The 17,150-nt window shown below is 36.0% G+C and overlaps 1 protein-coding gene across 1 annotated transcript in view; it reads left to right on the forward strand.

Annotated features, from left to right (window-relative positions):
- Window positions 1–77: 77 nt before the first annotated feature.
- The window catches only part of ATG3 (autophagy related 3), a 34,359-nt gene continuing 17,286 nt past the window's right edge, over window positions 78–17,150 (forward strand). Inside the window, exons 1-5 of the mRNA XM_059921170.1 lie at window positions 78–378; window positions 3,058–3,099; window positions 6,721–6,770; window positions 10,498–10,568; window positions 11,942–12,049. Coding sequence (XP_059777153.1) covers window positions 307–378; window positions 3,058–3,099; window positions 6,721–6,770; window positions 10,498–10,568; window positions 11,942–12,049 — 343 coding nt within the window. The 5' untranslated portion in view covers window positions 78–306. The remainder of the gene's footprint in view (window positions 379–3,057; window positions 3,100–6,720; window positions 6,771–10,497; window positions 10,569–11,941; window positions 12,050–17,150) is intronic.

Raw genomic sequence — 17,150 nt, forward strand, 5'->3', positions numbered from 1 at the left:
CGAGGGGTGCGCGTGCGCCCTCTTCTTCCAGCTCAGCCCCGCCGCCCTCGCTCGCGGCCAGGTGACAGCTGGGCCCGGCCTGCCGCGCGCTGCCTGGGGCGCGAGGAGCGCGCGCCCTGCCCTTGCGCGCCGCGTCGGCCGCCCCTCCCCCTCGTCCCGTCCCTCCCGTCGCGTCCCGTCCCCTCGGGTGCCGCCGGCCGGTGCTGAAGCGAGTCGGCGGCAGCAGGGACATTTTCTGACTCCCGACCACTGTCCCGGCTGCCCTTTCCTCTCCGACGCGGGGCCGGCCGCTACTCCGGCCCCAGGATGCAGAATGTGATTAACACGGTGAAGGGAAAGGCACTGGAAGTGGCTGAGTACCTGACCCCGGTCCTCAAGGTAAGCCGGGCTTGCGGGGGGCTGTCAGGCTCACGCTTGGCTCTGCAGGGACCGAGGACCGGACGCCGGGGGAGTCACGGTGTTGTCCGGTGGGGAGCGGTGTAGGAAGCTGGCAAGGGTGGTACGCGGGAAAAGGTGTAGCCCCCTCCCGCGGTCGTATCTAGCTGTTCTCTAGGGTAAACTTGGAGCGACGCTCTGTGCGGACTTCACCCGCCAGAACTCAGCTCGGGTTGGAACGTAGTCCGCAGCTAAGTGGGTTTTAGAACATTAAATCCTAAGATCGGAAGTCTTTTGAACTTTTTAAACAAGGATTTTGCTTATTTTAAAGAAATGAATCAGTGTTTGGTACTAAAATGACATGTTACTTTTTTTCTTTCAAATTTCGTAGTAAGGCTTGTAATTAAGAGTTTGAAATAGTGAGTTGTCAATGAGGTCGCAGCTTATTAGATTTCAGTGGAACAAGGTGAAATTTGCAAAATTATTTCTTTCAGTACCGTTGAACCCAGTTTGCGGGCAAAACCCCCTTTCCCAAGTTTTAAAATAGCTGAAACTAGTTCATCTTGGACGTCAGTGATAATAACGGAGCAGCTTGACCCTTCTAGATACATTATTTTTTTTTACATTGGCAATAACAGCATTTTTAAACTAAAAATTGTGACACATTAGCTATTACAGCAGTGACTGACTTTCTTATTTTCAAAGATAAATTTCTAGAAGTGCATTCGAGTTTTTCTTTTATAACCCTTTATGGTAAGTTTTTTGTTATCATATCTTTATTTTTCCTTTCTGAAAAACGAGCAGTGATAGTAAATGAATAGTGATTTCTTGCTTAAGTGTTTTTTTTCTTTAAGCTTTCATTTAAAATTTTACAAATCTTAGTGTAGGATGAAATATCCATGGAAGTGGTTGTTCCTCTCTATTCAAGAAGTTACTCTGGTGTTCTAAGAAGATTTTACTTTGCTCCCTTTCCATGACAAAGCGAAATATTAGTCGTGTAGTTTTTAAATACTTATTTCTAAGAATGGTTTTAAAATGATATCTTGTTGGGCCAAGTTATAAAAAAAAGTTTATAAATGAGAACAACACTTGCTACGCTTACATTTGTTTACTGTGAAACCCATCATAATTAAGATTATTCAGTCAACTTTGAAAATAATTTTTTTGACATTTGAATTGAATGATTCTTTTGCATATTATGTCATCTTATCAGAAACGTCTAATTTACTAGACATACAGCATTTAAATAATACACAATTATTAAAACTTTTTAGTTTCAGGGAGAGAGGAGCAAGAGAAGAAAACCTCCCAAATAAAATATAAAACTGCTATTTTGAACTTACAGGATTATGTATTGAGAAAGCATTCTACTTGTTCACCAAACTGAAAGGATGTGTTAGCTTGTTAGTATGTATTTTTAGTAATAAGGAAAGCAGAATTAATGACCCTCTCCTTGATCTTCCCTGTGCAAACTGTTGGTTTACAGAGTGAATTCTTGTAGTTTCCTACTAGACATGGGAAGGCAAGGAGAAAAAACTAAATCCCTGGGAAATAAATGATGATTTATCCCAACGAGTAAAAATTAAGAAAAATCATGGTTTGGAAGGCACATGTACAGTAAAAGCCAAAGTCCTTACAATGATCTTCAAGCCTATACTTGTTTGGTATATATATATATATACACTATTGGCTTTTAAGCAAAAGCCCTTGTTCACTTTTGCTTAAAAGCCAGTCTGACCTCTGTGTTATCCATCAAGCGCTCTCTTGCCTTGGGTTTTGCATTTGCTCTTCCCTCTGCCTGAAATGCTCTTCCCCCAGACAGCCCTGTGGCTGGTTCCTTTCCTTAAGGTCGCTACTCTATAGTCACCCATCAGTGCAGTCTTTGTTCTCTTACCATCCTATTTTAAATAACCATCTCTCTCCCTCCACCCCGACCAGTTTCCTCTCTGCCCCATTTATCTTTGATGACCATTTGGCTTTTCACCCTGAACTAGAGTTTAAACTTCTTATGAGGACAAGGAGGGGTATGGTCTATTTTATTCACTCTATGTCCCTATTACCCTATTATGTCCCTATTAAATAGTGCTTGGCATATAGTAGTTATTTGGTATTTTTTGAATCAATAATGTTCATAAATGAATCTTCATTTTTGTAGATTTCTACCACAAAATCTTATATATAACTTAAACTTTAGAAAACTTTGGTAAGTAACATCTTTGCTTTAGAGGACAGAATATTGTATAATATCTTGGTGGAGATGAGAATAATGGGAAAGTATTAAATGATTTAGGACTTCTAGATTTGGTTTCTAATATTACTCAAATGAGATATTGGCTGAATTGTAATATGTTTAAACATCTTTAAGACATTTTTCTGTTCTGTAAAATAATATTTCGTCATTTCACAAAATTATTTTGAGGTTTAATGTTTGTATAAATCTTTGAATGTTTTTCAAAAGAGCTTTGCTCTGTTATAACACTGATCACATTATATTGTAATTACTTTCATGTCAGTTTCCTCTGTTATACTTACATATTCCTTGAGGTCAGGTACCAGTGACAGATTGTCTTTTTGCACATGCTCCATTACCTAGATGGGTACCAGGCAAATAGTTGCCCACAAACATTTTTCAGTTGAAAGTGAGAGATAGTGTAATACTGTTATTCTTTTTATTTTCTTTAGGAATCAAAGTTTAAGGAAACAGGTGTTATCACCCCAGAAGAGGTGAGTATTGAAGATATCAGTATAAAGCTATTATATTCTACAATTACATAAAACTGGGTGGCTTTTGTGTTTTATAAGAAGACATCTTGAAATTTAATCTTGATTTGAGTAAAATTAGATCCTGTTGACTATATTAGCAATTTTGTAATTGTAATTACAATTTTGTAATTGTAATTACAATAATAGCAATTTCTATTTCCCATAAAAGAACATGTAACTTCCCTCTCAGTTTGCCATTTCTCATATTTTTCTGTAGTTTCTCTTTATTTAGAAATGAGGGTGGGAGAGGAAATGGAAAAGATTCCTATAGTGACTTATCCTTCACTCATATTTGTATTATATGGAGCTGTGCAGTGGACTCTGGTGTTTGTTGTCTTGCTTCTTTCTACCCCAAACATGAGTTTTCATGGCTTTCCATTTGGAAACTTTGTCTCAATGCTTGGATATTAAGTTTTCTATCAGTATTCAGCTTAAATATTTTATTGCTACATATTTAACATTGATTTTTTTTCCCACCATTCTTTCACTTTTTCTACTAACCAGACAATGATGAATCTGCTTAATGCTGAAACAAATGGCTCTTTTATAGGCCAGTTGTGTTTTATTGAACATTTAATATAGAATTATGTTTTGAGGAATCATTTTACTTGTTCACTAAATCTATATAATAAGAGTATTGTCTTTCCTTTAGGTAGTTTATTTTGTTGTCTTTAGAGAAATACATTCTGGTCTAAATATCCTTTTGGACTCCAGTTTTATGAATAGTTATGGTTACATCAGACTTATTTTTTAGTCTTAATGAATGGCAAATAATTTATTTAAGCTTCACCTTTAACTCTCATTAAAAGTACCAGTCATTGGCAATGGAACTTTATTGAAATGAGCCATGTTGTATGATCTGGTTGTAAATTCCAAGACCTCAAGCCAGGGAATTAACCGATCTTTTAGTTTTCAATTGTGATGGAATCTCTTCAGTCCCAGATCCTTGTAAGTTCAAAGGATGGTGTGCTTAGCTGACTATTTTATCTAAAATTGTCTTTATGTTTAGTGAAGACACAGAATAGTATGGCAAAACCTAGAAGACCTGCCTTCTAGACCCATTTCTCTAATTTCTCCTATTCTGACTCAGGCAAATCAATTTATCCAGGCACAGGCCTCATGTTTCCTCATCTTTAAGATGAGGGGTTTTGACTCGACATTCTCTAAAGAACCCAGTCTCCCTTAGGCATCATGAGTTTAATACCTTGAATGCCAAATAAAACTAAATTTTGAGCTTAAGGATATCATTAATGTTCTTGAAACTCAGTATCTAAAATAAAGAGCAGAGATGAAAGTGTGCTGTTTTTCTTGTACTCTTCGGCTTTATCTCCTCTATGTGAAAATGGCTAATTGGTAAATAGATAGTTGGATTTAGAGATACAAGTCTGTGGTCATTGAGTAGAATTAAGCAAACCATTTTAAAACAGCTACTAATCCTACAATGAATAACTCTTGCACTTAATTGTATCATGAAGTGATTTATGAATTTCCCCATTTTTAAACAAATGCAAGGCAAAAACTAGCTCAGCTGGGTACCAACCACATAATGCTGAATTGAGATAGAGTGCAATTATGGGATTTAATTAGATTAGAATGAGTCTAGAGGAAGAAAACCAGAAGACAAAATGCTTTGGATCAGTACTATACTGAGTTGATCTGTTCATTTGTTTTCTCTTACTGTTTCTGGGCTTCTGGCTGTCAGCCTCTAACTATCTTTTTGTTTTCATTGAGAGATGTGGAAGTATTGTGTTTAAAAATAAGGACAGGCATTATCTAATATGGTACTGTCTGACTAAAAATACTTTAATGTACAACATGTGTATGACTTGAGTAAATAGAGTACTAGTAATAGAGGATAGCTTGAAGAATAAAGTTGCTCATCAGAATGTTAATATTGATTCTACCTTGTTAAAGTTATTCAGTCTTATCCAATATTTAATCACTAAGAGAAAGCTACTGTAAGCAGTATTGAGAATTTAGAAACTTGAATCTTTCATTTGAACATAGGAAGCATGTAATAATAATAATGGCCACTGCTAATGAGAGCAGATATACACATGTACTAAATATCATTAGTAGCATAGCAATTCTATGTTCTTTTATATTTTTCCTTATCTTCTAGTGTTTTTGTTATTTTTTCAATGGATGCCACCAGAGGTGCTGGGGAATAAAATATTAGAGTCTTGTGATCTCAAGGCAGTATCATTAAAGAATTTTTATGTTTTTAATTCTTTGTTTTGCTTGCATTTTGTTAAATTAATACTTTTTTGGTGATGATGAATTAGTTCCCAATAGCCGTAGAGTTATGCAGCATCCTGTTGCAAAGACCCAAAATGCTTAAAACCTGGGGGAGAGGGTATTGCTTTCGTTTGGGTTTTTGTCTTTACCTAATCCCTTTAAGTAGTAAAGAAATTATTTAAATAAAAGAACAGCAACATTTTGTAAAGTTACTGTTGGGAGTATGCTGCGAAATCTTATCTTGTTAATCTATCTTCTTAAAAGAAGTTACTGTCAGAACTCTTATTTTATAGAGTTTTATTCTCTCAAAGCAGAATATCATACATAGACATACTTTTCTCAGAAAGACATTAGAAGGTTAAAGACAATATAATTTTTTGCTGTGTAATAAACCCATGAACAATACATGATTTTAAGTTAGAGCTGTTGTGAAATAGTAATTGGGGAAGTATGTGTGCATATAGCTTGAGTTGGGACACTGCAGTTATGTTTAACAGACTTTCATTTTCTGCTCTCAAGAATAAGCAGGATTTCTCTCTTGCGATAAGATCAATCCATGCTCATGTATAATGGAAATTCTCAGAAGATTAAACTCTTTCTTCCTGAGTCTGTTTTTCATTTCTGAAGAAAAACAAAAATTTGTACAATGTTCAGCCTGCCCAGAAAGTCCAAGATTTGTTAGAGGATTCAATTTCTTAATTGTCTTGGTGTTTTCTGATTCAATCCAAAAGCTTCTAACTTTTTCCCCATTGTTTGGCAGTACATTTCTCACTTTTATTAATGATTCCTTTAATAGTGTGAAAAAGCTTTCAAAATTAGATGTTACTTAAATTTTTTTTAAATGAGGAAGAAAAACTGTGTGCACTGTGATGTAATAAACTATTCTTACATCATAGACCTGTAGTTATTTAGTAATTTTTTCAAAGATCTTCATTGACTTTTCAACCATTAGCAAAAATCGCTCTACATTTTATTCATCCATAAAGTGGTTTTTGGCATTTTAAAATCCTGTTGTGTTACCCTTATTCATTTCATGGTACTGTATGCTTTTGGCATTATCTAAATCCAGTGATTACAATTGAATAAAAAAATTAACAGCACTCAATATTTTTTCTTCCAAAATTAATTTACATTTTCATGGATGTTAAAAATTTTGTACTTTTAATAAATATTCAAAAATAAATCTTTAGGCTGGTAGAGCAAGTTGGTGCTCTTTGCATTTTAATTGATTATTTTGAATCAAGGTTACACAGGATGATCCCTTTGGTATTTTGCCACCTTACATTCAATGATGTTCAATTTTTCTTTTTTCCTTTTTTCATATTTCTGCTAAATCTTCAATAGTTTGTGGCAGCTGGAGATCACTTAGTCCACCACTGTCCAACATGGCAATGGTAAGTACTCTTGAGTGAGGAATAGGAAGTTTATAAAAGGTGTGACTTCATAATTTTGGCAGTTTACAAAATAGATTAGTGCATGAAAATTAGAATGACCTGTTTAACCCTCCTCTAGTAGATTTTTCTATTAAATAGTGCTCCAGTGTTGCGAAAGTAAAATAAATGAAGAAAAACTGAGCATTATGCCTGTTTTGTTTTGCTCTGTTAGCACAGAAGATGGAGATTTTTGAGAGAAGTGCCTTACTTCCTTTACCAGTATTCCGTTTCTTTATAGTGTCTAAGTCTGTTCTTGTGGTGGGTCTTTAAAAAATAATTTTCAAAAGTTTAATAACTTTGATTAGCTTTTTTTTTCTGTTCATAAGCGTAATATTTAACATCTTTATTGGAGTATAATTGCTTTACAAGGTTGTGTTAGTTTCTGCTGTGTAACAAAGTGAATCAGCTGTATGTATACGTATATCCCCATATCCCCTCCCTCTTGCGTCTCCCTCCCACCCTCCCTATCTCACCCCTCTAGGTGGTCACAAAGCACCGAGCTGATCTCCCTGTGCTACACAGCTGCTTCCCACTAGCTGTTGGTTTTACATTTGGTAGTGTACATATGTCAATGCTACTCTCTCACTTCGTCCCAGCTTACCCTTCCCCCTCCCCGTGTCATCAAGTCCATTCTCTACATCTGCACATCTGCATCTTTATTCCTGTCCTGCCCCTAGGTTCATGAGAACCTTTTTTTTTTTTTTTTTGGATTCCATATATATGTGTTAGCATATGGTATTTGTTTTTCTCTTTCTGACTGACTTCAGTCTGTATGACAGACTCTAGGTCCATCCACCTCACTACAAATAGCTCAATTTCATTTCTTTTTATGGCTGAGTAATATTCCATTGTATATATGTGCCACATCTTCTTTATCCATTCATCTGTTGATGGACACTTAGGTTGCTTCCATGTCCTGGCTATTGTAAATAGAGCTGCAGTGAACATTGTGGTACATGACTCTTTTTGAATTATGGTTTTCTCAGGGTATATGTCCAGTAGTGGGATTGCTGGGTCATATGGTAGTTGTATTTTTGGTTTTTTAAGGAACCTGATTAGCTTATTTTTCAAATTAAGAAGTATTGGATTTTTTTATGACATTAATAAATGCAGAATTTTGCAGAATCTTACGGTTCTTTACCATAAGACCTTCTTTAAGGTTCAAAAGTTTCTCCCCTTTTTAGGAATGAGCTCAAAAGTTGAAAGATTCATGATACCAAATAAAGTCTTAATTGGAAATCTACTTGTAACAGACTTTTACAATTTTTATTTTCCTCATTAACTTTTCTTTTAATTATAAAGTAATTTAAACAACTAGCAGTTCTCATAATGTGTTTTTTAAACATCTGAATAATAACAGAATGTTTTAAAACAAATTCAGTTTCATTACTTTGAGTACTTATGGTAAAAGCACCTGGCAGTAGCTGCAAAATTGATCCCAATACTGGCAGACTATTTTAATTAGGCTAGAATTGTTTGGAATTATCATCTTGTTTGGATATGAGTGGTTCAACTTGTTACATCCTTTTTTTTCCCTCAGTGACACTTTTTCAATTGTAGTTGAAAGGTAGAGTTTTGATTTGGGAGCAGGGGTTCTAGAATTAACAAGATTCTAATTGATAATGTTTTCCTTAATATCTAAAGAGCTTAAATAATTAAACTATTTAAAATCACAGTTAGAATTCTCTTTCATCTGTGGCCTCTTCTGTTACCCTTAATTTTTTTTTTCTTTTTTTTTTTTTAACAAGTCCTTGCCCCTCTGTGAGTTTCATGATTCTGTCTGTCCCCTCTTTGGGGACCGTGGGCCTTTTAGGATCTGTAAAATAATAAAGTGGGTTCCTGGACTGTTTTCAGTATTTCAAAAAGTCAAAGAGAAACTGCATTTGTGTCACCGAGCCTTTGGCCATTTCCCAACCTACCCTTAATTTTTATGCTTAACACATATCCAAAATAGTTCTTACTGCTTTTGATCAATTGCTCTTTATCTTGTAGAACATTGTTTTTTATGTACCAAGAAAGGCCGAAATGTCAGGTTCATTTATTTTTATGTCCTTGTCTTTCCTATGTGTATTTCTGTTCCATATTTTAAATTATGTTCATATCATAGAAGCTCTCTGATTTTAGACTTTTTTCCTCCCTAAATTGTTAAAACTATATTTAGCTATGTTGTGGTCTACAATATATATGTATATTTCAAGTCATATAGATATATAAAATTTAAGGTAATAGTCATTTTATGGAAAAAGAACTAAATAAGGATTTTCTTCAATACATGTGTGATAGATATACATTTTCTTTATTCAGATTTCTTTGTTGAAGCCCTTAGTTGTCTAGTTAGTTTTGTTATATAATTTATAGTATTGTTATAGGGGTTGGTATATATGGACAGGATCTTCTTTTAGCAGGTAGTAGTTTATAGTTCCATTTCATAAATTGTGATGGTTTAAATAATTTTATTGTAACTTAGAACTCAGTTATATCACACTCCAATGTCTATACTTCTGGCTAAATTGTTGGGGCCAAAGGAACAATTCATTTTAAATCAGTGCTAGAAACAGACCATTTCTATGCTATGCGTTCATGTTTACAGGTGCCATCGTGACTGTATTATATCATCTTCCCGCAGAACTTTAGGCATTGCCATGATGTTGTTGAATTTGACACTTGGAAAATGTGTAAAGATACTGGAAGCCTGCCAAATAGTTTTAGGACATTTCCTGGCTTTATCTTTTGCTCAAATCTATGGTTTGAAGTTTAGACTGAAGCTTAAGACAGCAGCAGAACTCAAAATTTGTGCTCATTTATATTTGTGACAGATACCACATGCCACTCTAGCTCTGACCAGTTCCCCTAGGTGACCCACAGAAGAATCTTTGAACAAATTTCTTAGTGAGATATTCCAGAGTAGCCCCCCAAAATCAAATAGCTGGCTGTGACCCACAGAGGGAGCAGTGTTCAAGAGCAGGAGCCCTAGAGTCACTTGGCTCCATCCTGGCTCTTCTACCTTCCAGTTTTGTGACTGTGGGCAGCCCGACTTCTTTAAGCTTTTGTTTACTTACTTATAAAATGGGACTATAAATATTACTCACTTTTTAGGTATCTGAGGATTATATAAAAATACTGCATGTTAGAATTCTAGGTCCTATACTTAATAAGCACTCAATAAAAGGATTTTTTGTTTGTTACAACCATTATTATTCTCAACATTATCATCTTGTGATTCAAAGCATCTTTTATCTCTTAGTTCCAATTTTAATGCAGTGGTAGGAATGTGGATCTTGTGAACCACCTACTTTGTTATGTAATGTCATGGAGCTATTTTTCTGCCTCCTCTTGGCCTTCAGATGAGCAGTACTTTAAGATTAAAAATCTGAATGAGATTATATTTGGTTAGAGGCAAACACAATAGTTGCATAATATAGTTCTGTATTATTCTACCTTTTTGTGTAATATTGAATCCAAATTCTTTTGGTCTGTCTGCATCTCTTGGTACATTTCACTTACAATAAATATTGCTGTGCTCTTCATTGCTGTGACGTATGTCACTTATGGCATCCTTCCCAAACCAGTCCTAAAATAATTTTCTCAGGGGTGTGGATTGTGTAGTGTTGAGATTAACATGTGATATCTTCTGTCTTTGTCTTTTAAAATATTTTTTGTATTTTGGTGCTTTTCACTCTTTTTAAAGGGCTACAGGGGAGGAATTGAAAGTGAAGGCTTATCTACCATCAGGCAAACAATTTTTGGTCACCAAAAATGGTAAGAATTATGTTGTATATATTAGTTAATTTTGCGCAAAGAGTTATATTTTTTAAAATACCTTAGCACTTGCTGATCGTAATTCATGCTTAAAGCGGTACTTGCAGCTTCCCTCAGCCAGAAATTTGGAAATTTAATGAAACTATGGATTTTCTATGGGTAGAGTATTTTTTTCCATACTTGATTTTATCTCCTTCCTTTTTGTTATTTCTTTTTGCCAAAAATGTCTAGTTTTAAGATATGAAGGAAAAGAGCTTTAAGGAAAATTGGGCTTTTTTCTCATTGGGCTTTTTAAGCAGACTTCATAATCATAATCTTTTTAGCTATTTTAATCATCTTTAGACTTAAATTTTTTATGGAAAGTATAACTGATACTATCTTTGATATCTAAAATCTCAAAGCTAGAGGTTTTATTGTCCATTGTGTCATTGAAAGATTGCCTATAGGCACAAAAATGTTTCTGAAACAGGTATTTATGAAGTTAATGAAGTTATTTATGAAGCTAATTTGAAAACAACATCAAAAGGTTGTTACAGTCCCTATCTAATCACATAACAATACATTGATTTCTATTCTAATTTGCTCATTATAGGAAAGGGAAAACATGTACAAAACATCAGTTTTTTATTTCCTACAGTATATTTTTTGATAGGATTGGTCATTTATATCTTGCTTGTTTTAAAAAAAAATCAGGAGATTAATAGCATTTTGTTGACCCCATGTCGTAATGTTGTTACCTTATAATTTTTCAATTTTTAGGCTTATATGAATTATAATACCTGTTAATCGATGCATTTGCTATATGAAAAACTTGGCACCAATTTGTATAAGAGAGTAAAGTTTAGCAGGTTAGTGAACTTTAAACTGGTTTATCCATTATGAATAGCTGGAGCTTAAATATGAATTATGAAATACATGTTGAAAGTTACTTTAGCATTGCAAACCAGAGGTCACCTCTACCACCTCCGAGTGTGACAGGTGGTGCCTCCATGTTCTGAGAGTAAAGCTGTTAAAATAGTATATTATTCATTAGCCTGAGGTTGAACAGTGTCATCTCTGACTTCAGCTTTGTTGATCTTCACAGATCATCAGGGTAGAGAATATATAGAACACTCCCAGTAGAGCCTTTGTATTTGTCTTCTAACAAATACAAAGGGATTTTGTATTTAGGGAAAGATAAGTGTGGTCAAATAATTTTGTCTGTGGGTTGAATGTATCTCTTAAATTAAGTACTCCTATTAGAAGTAAAATATAATATTTACCTAATATTTTGGTGGCAGAAATATATTTTATGGAATAAACTTTCTCTTTTTTTAATGGATTTATAGGAAGCAGATTATGTCCTAGTAACTGTTTTTGCCATTTTTTTATAGTGCCATGCTACAAGCGGTGCAAACAGATGGAATATTCAGATGAATTGGAAGCTATCATTGAAGAAGATGATGGTGATGGGGGATGGGTAGATACTTATCATAATACAGGTAAGAGGAGAATAGAATGGCATGTATTTAGTTTAAATTGTTTTAAACTCCTTTACAGTCTTTTATAACAGCCTTGATTTAAAAAAAAAAAAAGGCTACATAAAGGCATATTATGACTTAGTTTTTTTTTTTTTTTTTAAAGATATGAATCCTTTTTTTTTTTTATTAATTAATTTATTTTATTTTTGGCTGTGTTGGGTCTTTGTTTCTGTGCGAGGGCTTTCTCCAGTTGCGGCAAGTGGGGGCCACTCTTCATCATGGTGCGCGGGCCTCTCACTATCGCGGCCCCTCTTGTTGTGCAGCACAGGCTCCAGACGCGCACGCTCAGTAGTTGTGGCTCACGGGCCTAGTTGCTCCGCGGCATGTGGGATCTTCCCAGACCAGGGCTCGAACCCGTGTCCCCTGCATTGGCAGGCAGATTCTCAACCACTGCACCATCAGGGAAGCCCATGACTTAGTTTTAATAAAGAAAATATGTTCTGAATTTAAATCTAGGATACTAAGAACAAGTTTTCTTCCTCTAACTCCTAGAGAATAGGAGGTATATCAAATGTAGTGGTAGAGCAGGGTTTCCCAGTCTTAGTACTATAAACATTTTGGGCAGGATAGTTCTTTGTCATAGCATTTTCTGTGCATTGCAGAATGTTTAGCAGTATCTCTGGGCTCTACCCACTAGATGCCTGTCACATCCTCCCAGTCGTGACAACCAGAAAAGCCTCTAGACATTGCCAAATATTCTGCGAGGGGCAAAATTGCTACTCTCAGTTGAGACTCACTGCAGTAGTCAGAGGGCTAAATAATCTGCACAGGAAAAAGTACCTCATTAAGTCTGTTTCTCCTCTTCTCTGAGTAAAGGATACTGCCATCATTTCCTTATGATGATATAGAAACAGATTTAGGACTTGAGCTCCTTGATTTGAAGCTCTTTTGTTCCTTAATGAGTTGAATGTTGTTATGTCAAGGCCTAGAGAAAATAGATTGAACAACTTCTTAAAATAATTTCAAAAATCATCCTCTTTTCTCCACTGAGTAGCGCTGTTGGACTTTTTTTTTTTTCTTTTTTCCCCTGGATCTTTCCAAAATCTTTTAGCTACTCTGCTTTAGTCTTCACATGACTGGGAGATGTGAGTAGCACATCTGTAGGAAATTGCCTGTTGACTGAATAGAGCCATTGGTTATAGCACTGTATTTCTGATATCATGTTAGTGAGTTTCTCAAGTTGTCTAGTTGTATTTTATTCCATAACCCCTACCCCAAAATCCAGGTACATATTTACAAGGCATTCATCACCGAGATACGCAGGTGTCAGAATGATTGAATTGACAGAAATCTATTACAGAAATTCTACAACTAAAGAAATGTTTGCCATGTTGACAGAAGACAAGTAGCATCATTTTCTTACATAGAAAGCAACATAGTATTATACTTCAGTTAATTTGGTGTACATAAATTCTAAGTAAAGTTTATGAGAGATACACTTAGAATTTTAGGTTTAAACTATATTCTGATTGGCTTAAAGCAGTGCTTCCAACTGACTCACAAGGCTAGGTACCTGGTTCTTTATTCACCTCAGTTCCCTTTGCTTCATCACTGCTTTTCTTCTCTCAGGATTCTTTCATTTCTGTTAGCCCTGTATTAGTCATGGTTCTCCAGAGAAACCATGGATATAGATATAGACAGGTTTGTTTTGAGGAATTGGCTTACGTGATTGTGGAAGCTAACGATTCTGAAATGTACAGGTCAGGCCGGCCAGCAGCCTGAAGACTCAGGGAACAGTTGATTGCTGCAGCTGGAGTCTGAGGGCAGTCTGGAGGCAGAATTAATTCTTCTTCTTTAGCACTCAGTCTTTCTCTTAAGGCCTTCGACTGATTGAATGAGGCTCACCCACGTTATGGAGGGTAATCTGCTCTACTCCAAGTATACTGATTTAAACGTTAAGCACATCTAAAAAATACCTTCACAGCAACATCTACACTGCTGTTTGGTCAAACTATGGGACACAATAACCTACCCAAGTTGAGTTGACATATGAAATTAACCATCACAGCCTTATAGAGTATTACCTTCATTAGGATCATTTGAGCTTTCTTTTTCTTTGCCAGTATGTCCTACTTTTAGGAGAGTCTGGTTTAATGGGATACTACTACATTATATTTAAACGGATTGAAGAGGTTTATTTTCTTGTGTTTCTATGTAGTAGATTCAGTGAACTGTTTTGTAATAGCAATTTATTACGTTAATATTTGGGCTTTACTGTTATAAAATAATCATACTTATTATAAAGTAATTTCTAGAAAAACTACTGTGAAGTAAAAGTTTTATGCTAGAGCTGTGGATTGTGACATTTTCCATCTGTGAAAATGAGTCATTCTTTGGTTTGGATATATTGAACAGATACATCAAAGCTTTAGAAGATTAACAAAGGAGCAAAGCCTATTTTGTATTTAGGGTTTTTTTTTCTTTAATATTTCCCATCCTTGTTGAATTATTTAATTGAGAACACTGATGGGTATTTTGAATTAGAAATATTATTTAACTGACTTATGATGCTGCCATCTGCTTAATGTCACTTTCATTGAGATAAGTAGGTTCCAAGGTAGTTGCTTAATGAGGGGCACTGGACAGAGCATTGAACCAAAAAGGTGTGGGTTGAGTCCCAGATTATTCATGTAACTGTCTGTGAGATTCATGCAAATTACTTTCTTTTTCTGGAGACTTCATTTCTTTATAGGGAGAAATCATTACCTTATAGAATAGTGTTTGTAAGGATTATTTAAGATATAGAAACAGTAAAATAGAAAGTCCCATATAAACCTGATATGATATTACTACCTCTGAATGTCCTGGATTTCTGAAGCAAATAGCACATATTTTTTTAATTTTTTAAAATTAATTTATTTTATTTTATTTTTGGCTGTGTTGGGTCTTTGTTGCTGCGTGTGGGCTTTCTCCAGTTGCGGCGAGCAGGGGCTACTCTTTGTTGCAGTGCACGGGCTTCTCGTTGCGGTGGCTCCTCTTGTTGCAGAGCAGGGACTCTAGGCACGTGGGCTTCAACAGTTGTGGCATGTGGTCTCAGTAGTTGTGGCTCACGGGCTTAGTTGCTCCGCGGCATGTGGGATTTTTCCGGACCAGGGCTCGAACCCATGTGCCCTGCATCGGCAGGCGGATTCTTAACCACTACCCCACCAGGGAAGCCCCTAAATAGCATATTTAGTATAACCAGTATCTTGTTGAAAAAATTTCAGTGCAGGTTTAAATGTAAATACTGGGTTGGCCAAAAAGAGCCTTCGGTTTTTAAATAAAATTAAAAGACACATTTTTCATTTTCACCAAGAACTTTACTGAACAACGTATTCACCCTTCTGTTCCACTACCTTCTGCCATTTTTCAGGCAACTTCATAATTCCATCTTCCCAAAACTTTATATCTTTTTGAACAAAGAACTATTCCAGGTGCCTTTTACAGTCTTCCAGGGAATTGAAACTTTTTCCATTAAGAGAATTTTGTAAGGACTGAAATCAATGGAAATTCGAAGGTGCAATGTCTGGTGAATATGGCAGATGAATCAGAACTTCCCAGCCAAGCTGTAACAGTGTTTGCCTGGTCATCAAAGAAACATGTGGTCTTGCGTTATCCTGATGGAAGATTATGTGTTTTCTGTTGACTAATTCTGGACGCTTTTCACAGAGTGCTGCTTTCATTTGGTCTAATTGGGAGCATTACTTGTTGGAATTAATCGTTTGGTTTTCCAGAAGGAGCTCATAATAGAGGACTCCCTTCCAATCCTACCGTATACACAACATCACCTTCTTTGGATGAAGACCGGCTTTTGGTGTGGTTGGTGGCGGTTCATTTCGCTTGCCCCACAGTCTTTTCCATTCCACGTTATTGTACAGTATCCAATTTTCACTGCCCGTCATAGCTTGTTTTAAAAACTGAACATTTTCATTATGTTTTAGTACAGAATCACGTGTGGAAATACGGTCAAGAAGGTTTTTTCCAGGGACTTCGCAGTGGTTAAGAATCCGCCTACCATTGCAGGGGACTTGGGTTCGATCCCTGGTCCAGGAAGATCCCACATGATGCGGAGCAACTAAGCCTGTGCACCGCAACTACGGAGCCTGTGCTCCAGAGCCCACGTGCCACGACTCTGAAACCCGCGTGCTCTAGGGCCCCCATGCCGCAACTACTGAAGCCCGCGCGCCTAGAGCCCATGCTCCACAACAAGAGAAGCCAACGCAATGAGAAGCCCGCACACTTCAAGGAAGAGTAACCTCTGCTCGCTGCAACTAGAGAAAAAAAAAAAGCCCGCACACAGCAACAAAGACCCAATGCAGCCAAAAAAAAAAGGTTTTTTCTGCTAATCTTATGTGGAACCCAAACATCAAAGTGATTAACATAACCATGCTGGTGCAAATGATTTTCAATGTTTGATTTGGATATTTTGCGTATGTTGGTTATCTCCCACATGGTATAACGTTGATTGTTCTCAATTAATGTCTCGAATTGATCGGTATCAGCCTCAACTGGTCTACCTGACCATGGAGCATTGTCCAGAGAGAAATCTCCAGCACGAAACTTCACAAACCACTTTTGACATGTTCGATCAGTCATAGCACCTTCTCCATACACTACACAAATCTTTTTTTTGCATTTCTGTTATGTTTTTACCTTTCTTGAAATAATAAAGCATAATATGCCGAAAATGTTGCTTTTTTTCTTCCATCCTCAACAGTACAATGGCAACACAAAAATTCACCAATTTTGATGTCTTTTTTTTAAATGCATGCTGATATGACAGCTGTCACATACAATCTAACAAAATTGTTTGGAATGAAGTTAAAGATAGCTAAGTGCTACTAGAGCCATCTTATGGAAAAAACCGAATGAACCTTTTGACCAACCCAGTATGACTCCTGTAATCTCTTAATCTGTTCATTTTCTGAGGATGAATATTTGTTTAGATAGACTCACACAAGGAAAGTAAATAAGTGAAGAATAGTAAATGAGGAATGATAGAGTAGGATAATTTATGGTAAAATATTAAATTGGTATTTAAAAATTTTTATTTTATTTTTAATATGAAAGGTGCCTTTGGGAA

Source organism: Balaenoptera ricei, chromosome 4, assembly GCF_028023285.1.
Source record: "Balaenoptera ricei isolate mBalRic1 chromosome 4, mBalRic1.hap2, whole genome shotgun sequence".
Classification (NCBI taxonomy): Eukaryota; Metazoa; Chordata; class Mammalia; order Artiodactyla; family Balaenopteridae; genus Balaenoptera; species Balaenoptera ricei.